This window comes from Salminus brasiliensis, chromosome 3 (genome assembly GCF_030463535.1).
Source record: "Salminus brasiliensis chromosome 3, fSalBra1.hap2, whole genome shotgun sequence".
Taxonomy (NCBI): Eukaryota; Metazoa; Chordata; class Actinopteri; order Characiformes; family Bryconidae; genus Salminus; species Salminus brasiliensis.
In genome coordinates this window covers 41348086-41355745 of record NC_132880.1, presented here as the reverse complement: position 1 = coordinate 41355745, position 7660 = coordinate 41348086, and the positions used below count along the sequence as shown (strand labels likewise).

Sequence of the window (7660 nt, the reverse complement as noted above, 5' to 3'; positions counted from 1 at the left end):
GAATTGTAGGCAGAATATTTCTCTTTATATCTCAACCTCCTGTAAATGATTAGCAAAGGGCATTGCATTGGTGGCACGTAATATGTAGGGCAGTGAGTCAGGATAAGGTGAGAGTAAAAAAAAGCAGACAGTCATATGGTTTACACTGATAAGAATTTGCCACAGCACTGGAAGGCCTAAGCTAGCTCAAGCTCCACCTATGTGCCGTGACCAACTCTCTCCCTCCATTGCTCTCATTCTTTCAAAGAGCAGTGAAAGGACTCGAACTGGATTTACTTTTTTATAAAGATCTGTTACTATAAAGATCAGACCAGTAGATTGCAGATGTTTGCAGGGTTTTGCCCTGTTCACATTCTCATGCTTAGACATTACTCAGCATGCCCCACCTTCCCCCAGTGCTGCAAGACGTCAAAGCTCACATGTAACCCTTGCACTGCCGCAATGTTAGTATATACTGCTACCTAACGCAGGTTAGCAACATTTTCTTTCTGTTCATTCTATCAGAGTACATTGGTGGTTGAATACAGATATTTGGCAGGGCTGAGGGAGGTGGCAGGGCACTGGATGCATGCTAAGGGCTGGCAAGGTTTCAATGTTGAGTCATGCAGCTGGAGAGAAAGGCCCCAGTCCTTGCTTTCACTCCAGGTCTCATATAACAGGCAGACCAGTGAGGTACTTTAAATCCTTAACACATTTTCATGAATATATTTAGGAGTAGTTATCTCATCTATTTTTCAGTCTGTGATAGAAATTAGCATAAAGCTCATGAGATTTCTAATCACAGTGTTTTCTTTCAAGTATTTTTTAGCATGGCATGCCAGTTGTATCTGCATCAGCAATATGATGAAAAGAAATAATATTGATTACATTATTACATTATATTATTAATTAATAAAAAAATCACATATTTTCCTGAGCCAACAAATGCATTTATTAAAATAGGAATTCCTGCAGAATAAAATCCTGCAATTCCAAAGACTTGTCCAAGCTAACAGCTGAACTCCCCACCCACCCCCAACACAAAGAAACCAAGTTCTTACATTTGCTAATAAACCACAAAACCAACCACAGAGGTGTGATGTTTGAGGGCAGTGACACTCAATTGCATGTGTGAGCTCCCCATGGATCTGCCTGAGAACCTGAAAATGCAAATAGCCTCCTTTTCATGTGTAAAAACGGCTCTCTTCCATTTGTTTCACAACTGTTGAAAGGTGGAGTCGTAGATTCTCACCCCTAAACAAAGCAAAACCAGCAATATCAGCATATATGAATCTAACAGGGCTCTTTCTATTACTGTTACTATATACGTTAATTAATGTATATAAAAAAGAGGAAAACATTTGTATTGCATACATGTATTGCAGCATATATATATATATATATATATATATATATATATATATATATATATATACACACACACACACACATTAAAAACAAGTTAAAATCACTATTCGATAAGGTATCATTTCCAATGTAGGTAAAATATTACATTATACTGATTTGTTTTATTTATTTTTTTAAATAATGGACTTACTGTACAAAAAAGAAGCTAAAGTTAATGAACATTTTAACATTTAAAGAAAACATCAGCATTTCTGTAATGCCTTTAATGAGTTATCTCACTACAGTTTTGCTTTTATAACCATTGAAGTGGACATAAAAACATATTTTTTGGTAAGGCCTTACTGACTACACCTACATGGGAGCATTAACCATATGGCGTTATTGTTTGCAGGATGCTGTTTGTAATCCTGAGGCATTAATATTACTGGAAAAATGTCAGTAGTTTATCAAACCAGTGAGCTTTTATTATTTATTTACTGCAAGAACCTTAGAAAGCAGGACACAAAAAATACAACTCTCTGTAAACTCTTTTTGTGATGGGAGGATTATTAGCTTAAAGAATTATTTATTTTTATTTATTTTCTTTTTAGATTGTAAACCATAGAAAACAAAAGCTCAGTCATGGGGAATTTGATGCGTTATTGGATTGGATACACATTTGGTATATTTGTCTTTACTGTCGGTGACTTTAATTCTCAACTGTATATTCAAATAATAACTACTGTAAAACACGTGTTTCTCCTGCTCCATTCACATCCGGGTCGCTCACAACCTGGCGTCATGGTATGACGTTAGCTCGGTGGTCCAATATCATTATCGGTCGATAATGTTATTTATAAAACGTAACTCATATTTATTTATTTTTGTTAACAATAAAAATAACAACCTAATTCAGTGTCAACGCAGCTGTCTCTGATTAAAACGGGCTGGTTTGATCGCGGTTTATCATGTGTGCGCCCCCTGCTGGCCATTTGTTATAGCCGCTCTTTGTTTGGGGTGATTGGTTGGTATTAGCTTGTCAGTGTTCATTTATGTCCTAAAACCCAAATCAGCCTGGTAAAGTTATGGAGTAGTAATGGTAGACTGTGGGTGTTTTGGCCACCGCAGCTGGCTGGAAGAACAAGGTGGAGTCCTGGTAACATTAAATATACAATAACTTATTCAACATTTTAAATGCACTCAAATTTTGTATACCCAGTAAAAGACAATTTAAGAAAACAGTATTCAGGTTGTTTTGTATTTAAATTATTGTGTTTTACATTACATTTAAACAAATCTACACAAAAGAAGCCATGAAACTCTTGTTGTGGTCAAGAGTCAGGCCAGAACAAATATCTTAGTCCAATAAACGTCAAAATAAATTTAAAATACACAACATGTTCCTTTTAACTGTATTTAACACATTTAATTCTAGTTTAGGGGCTATCACCAGCTGTTGTATATAATTATAGGCCATTCTCATAACGACCCATGTCTTCAGCCAAACCACCAGAATGACCATCCTAGTTGAAAAACTACATTCTTTTGGAAATCAGCAGGAATATCACTGGGCAGAGGTGGAGTCCTAAAAAAAAGTAAAAGTACTCTACTTTAATAAAATGTTACTTAAGCACATGTAACATTACCAGTCTTAAATAAATCTACTAATATGTCAGGCATAGTAAAAGTAAAAATTAGCTAACTTAAAATGTACTCAGAGTAAAAGTTACTAAGCTACAGCGGTGCAAAAAGAATAAGGGGATATACGTCTCAAAGAAGTCATTTTTAATTAAAGGAACACATTTACAAATCAAAGTGCAATAACAAAATAAAACTATTAAGACATTTAGAGATGTACAATATGGACATATAAGTACTGGCACATCTGCTCATTCATGAGGTCACCTGAAATCAAGGGTTTCAGAAACTAGGTTATCCGGCTGTCTCTACTGTCCAGGAAAGGCTTTTTACAAGACCCTGGAGCATTGCTGTGAGGATTTGATTGCATTCAGCGACAAGAGCATTAGGGAGGTCAGGATGTCGGATGATCACCACACCTCCACTTCATCCTCAACTCCCCAACTCAATCCAAAAGTACTGGATGGAGCAACAACCATCATTCCAGAGAACACAGTTCCACTGCTCCACAGTGCAAAGCTGAGAGCTTTATATCCCTCTAGCCCACGCCTGGGATTAGGCAGCATGGTGCCAGAAGGTTAATGTTTATCTGCTTCAGAAAGTCCTATTCTATTGGCAGTCTACAGGAACTAGACAAGCTGTGTGTGTACGCATTTGCACATCTGTCTCTGCATTCAGCTACTTTTAAGTTGCTCCTATTGCTTTAATTAGAAGAGGTGTCCACAAACATTTGTACATATTGTGTATAATGTGTCATTATAATGCAGACCATACAACTATTGTATCCAATACAACTATTGAAGGTGGCATAAACTGTCGTTTCTGTGGACCTGTGAAATTACAGAACATGTGAAATGAAGCGCATGATCAGCTGCTATAAAAACCTTCCTAAAACTGCCTGCCATACATATATCTAGATTACAGCTGCTTTATATGTCCATGTGTCCATCTTTAGAGCATTACTCTCTAAACTTCCTGTTAAGTTTGAGCAGCAGCTGGTTTTCAAAGTCAGTGGAGTTCATCCTTGCTTTCTTTGCAGTGAACAGCAGTCCATCACAGCTGAAGAGACGCTCACAGGCAGCTGAAGCAGGCAGGCCAGTGTTGAGCCTCAGAGAAAGTTTTTTGATGTGTGGAAATGAGTTTAGCAGATCCATCTTGTTTGAAACGCAGGCAAGGTACCCATCCAGCTCCTCTGTACCTTGGGCCCTTATGGACTTTATTAGGGAGAAGAAAACCTCTTCATCTGATGAATGTTGCCTGACTTGCTCCACCTCAGCCTCTACCATTTGTTCAAGGTGTTGTCTCACATAGACCAGACCTGTTGAGTAACAAACACACAACCATGCGTACTGAATATTTCTGGTAATTTGCGCTACATGCAAAGTCTTCGTCCCTACATCTTGAATTATTGCAGTAATGACTTTGGACAAGTGGACAGATCTGGGATTAATATTTAACTGTTAATTGCAGTATAACATATTATTATAATCTAAATATAAATAATTAAACCATACCTGTTTCTAGGATATCAGCCCTCTCAGTCCAGGTGTTCTTGTACTTTGGCAGAAGGATTGCTGCAGCAATCAGTTCAGGGTCTTCCATCATCCCACCAAAGCGCTTTTGGACACCGTCCTGAATGGCTCTGATGAGTGGCAGACACATCTTGGAGGATGTCTCCAGTCTGCTGAGTTTTGCTTGTAGCTGGAAGATCACCGGCAGGAGCCACCCCATGTGCGTGTTGGTCTCAGACTGAAGGATGTCAAAAGCCTTCACCACAGGCTTCATAACAGTGCAGTACTCGTTCAGAAATGCAATTACAGCTGGACTCAGCCTGTATGACAAAGCAAATGTATATAACTTTTAGCAAATTTCATTAAGAAATAGGTGTAAGATGTGTAGCCAAGTATGAAAATATGTTTGGACAATTTTATGCAAGTATGGGAGAAACAAAGAAATAAGCAAAAAAGCAAATGAAAAATCTTCAGCATTTACATTTACATTCTATATATTTCATATTACAACTCACATTTTAACTTTGAATTCTTCACAGACATTCCTGATAGCTTCCTCCCCCTTCTCTTGTATGATATGTGTGATTCTCTCCACAGCCATGTATGTCGAGTTCCACCGGGTTTGATTCGGCCGGATGAGCTGGAGCTTGCATTTATCGTCCACAATTTCTGCCTCCATGTATGACCGACCTGTCTTGTTCCAGATTGCTTGGCATTTCCCAAAGGCTGCATGTGATAGTCGTTTGTATGTGTCATTCTTCTTTTCTGCCATGGCAGCATCTGTTGTGGCGACTAAGTTTAACAGGTGGCACGCACACCTTTGATGTAGGGGAAGGTGGTACTCAAGACCACTATCTTGTTCCAGTATGCTGAATGTGTCCAGGTAGTCAGATTTGGGCTCTTCAGGAGAGTCCTGGTCTGACTCTGACTCTGCGTCCTCTGGCTGGCTTTGCTCACCAAACACACTGAAAGCTTTAATGAAGTTTGAGCCGCTGTCTGTTGTGATTCTTACCACTTTGCCTCTTATTCCGTATTGACAATGAATGTCGTCAAGGGCACCTGCTAGGACGTCAAAGGTGTAGGAGCCTTTTAACCTCTGGCATGCAAGTGCAGCAGATTTCCTCTTCAAGGTGTCCTCATCTATCCAATGAGCTGTGACCACTATGTAACTTTGCTGGTGCGCTGTCCAAGAGTCTGTAGTGGTGGCAACATAGCTGACTTTACTGAGGTGCGACATCAAAGTCTTCTTCATCTCAATGGCAGCGGCCTCTATTCTGGCCCGTACAGCGGGTATGGACATGACCTTGCACTGAGGATTCAGTGTCAGTAACAGTTCTTTAAAAGCAGGTTGTTCAACCACAGAAAATGGATGAAGACCCTCACAAATGAAGTTAATCATGAGCTTGTTGACTTTCGCCTGTGGCACACGTCTGTTTGCACCCACTGCCATCACGTGAGTTATTTTTGCTTGCTTGCTTGGGGCGCCTAGTGGTTCCAGGGTTCGCTTTCGTGTTGCCACAAAGTCACTGTAAGCCTTCAGCATTAATGGATGTTTCCTCTGTGGACAAAATGTTTTCATCAGTATGCAGTGTTCATTAAACACACAAATATTAACAGTCATAGAAACCACATATCACATAATGCACAATTCTTGCACACAGATGCCTAAAGATATGAACTTGTGCCTATACTATAGTCAATGTCAATTTTTTATTAAAGGGATATGTCAGGATTTTTTTTTAAGTGGGGTTGAATTAGGTACTTATGCCTGGTCAGTGTATCACCTGCAGTAGACAGAGCTTAGCACTGTCCCTGATTATTGGAGCAGAGAGATAAACCACTGGGCATGGGGAAAGCAACATAGCAACACATTTTATTTAGTAAAACATATTTTATCCTCCTAAAACAATAATCACATGTTACTGTGTTGTTCCTGTGCTCAGCAGTGTATTTTACTGGTTCTGTCCGTGCACCTCACTCTGCTCCTGCAAACTGGAAGAGTGCTGTCAACTCACTTTAAGATTCACACAGTTGTTACATTTGATGTGACTGTATATGGTGTCATATCTCTATTTACATTCAAACTGGTGGGGAAAAAATGTCCCTCCAAAATTACAACAGAATTTGAATAGGCCCATTATAGACTACAGAGCTAAGCACCTGCCATGGAGCGAATAATCTCTTTATGAGTGAATCTAGCTGATCAACTGCAGTTATTCATTTAAATGAGCTTTATTGTCTCAGTAAATTGTCTAGCTGTTTATCATTACTGCATAGTCTGCTGGATGTAAAACAGACCAGGTACAGTCCACTTATGGGATGGATGTGGGGTTGGGTATTTAATGCAGTCTCTACTTTTGATCACAGGTAAGCTCTAATTACCCATAACTATCAACTAGTTTAGCAATGTCTTTTTGAGGAAACTGTTAAAACTACCAATGCAACAGTACAAGCATTATTTAACTTACTTCTACGTGCTTGCGCAGGTTGGATGTTGAGTTTTTATACGCTGCTAGTTCGGTCTGTCTAGGTAAACACAGCTTACACTGCATGATAAAGCTGTTGCCATTCCGGCACATGAAGCCGAAATAGTCCCTTAAATACGGCCAGGGGTTCTCTTCATTCTCTTGCAGTTCAACTTCATTTACTACGAGCTCAACATCATTTGATTCGAGTTCAACTTCAGCAGAAATCGACGGGGTTTCGCTGTCAGCTGGGTCTGCACCACTGATGTATGGCTTGTCCGTCTCCATGGGTGCGTCCCAATTTCGAACTAGCTAATTAGCTAGCTAGCTAATAATGCTAACTAGATTTTGAGGATGTTGTATAGCTAGTATTTAATATAGATAAATATATATAGTGTCAAAGTTACGTATACTTAAATGTCTAGCTACGACTCACACGTAGAACAGGTCGGGTTTTGAGCGTGTTTACGATGGACACTATAATCCCACAATGCAGTGCGAAACGGAAAAGGAGGAGTTAGCTACGTGTTTAGACAGGAGAAGGTTTTAAATACTTTACATTTCTATAAATATAATTTAATGATATAATATAATAATATAGAATATAAAATATCCCTAAAAATAAAGTTTTTGATAATGTATATTTAATGTATGTTTGACAGGGGGTGGGTAGATATCTAGATAGCATTTACATGGAACAAAACATTGTAATTTTAAGTG

General features: G+C 38.9%; 1 protein-coding gene across 1 annotated transcript; it reads right to left on the bottom strand.

Annotated features, from left to right (window-relative positions):
* Positions 1 to 2912: 2912 nt before the first annotated feature.
* LOC140551438 (zinc finger BED domain-containing protein 4-like) lies at positions 2913 to 7419 on the bottom strand. The gene is made up of 4 exons (XM_072674867.1): positions 6944 to 7419; positions 4991 to 6033; positions 4479 to 4795; positions 2913 to 4282 (listed from the first exon to the last, which is right to left on the bottom strand). Exons 1-4 carry the CDS (start codon positions 7226 to 7228, stop codon positions 3924 to 3926), a joined length of 2004 nt encoding a protein of 667 aa, XP_072530968.1. The 5' UTR covers positions 7229 to 7419; the 3' UTR covers positions 2913 to 3923.
* Positions 7420 to 7660: the final 241 nt, after the last annotated feature.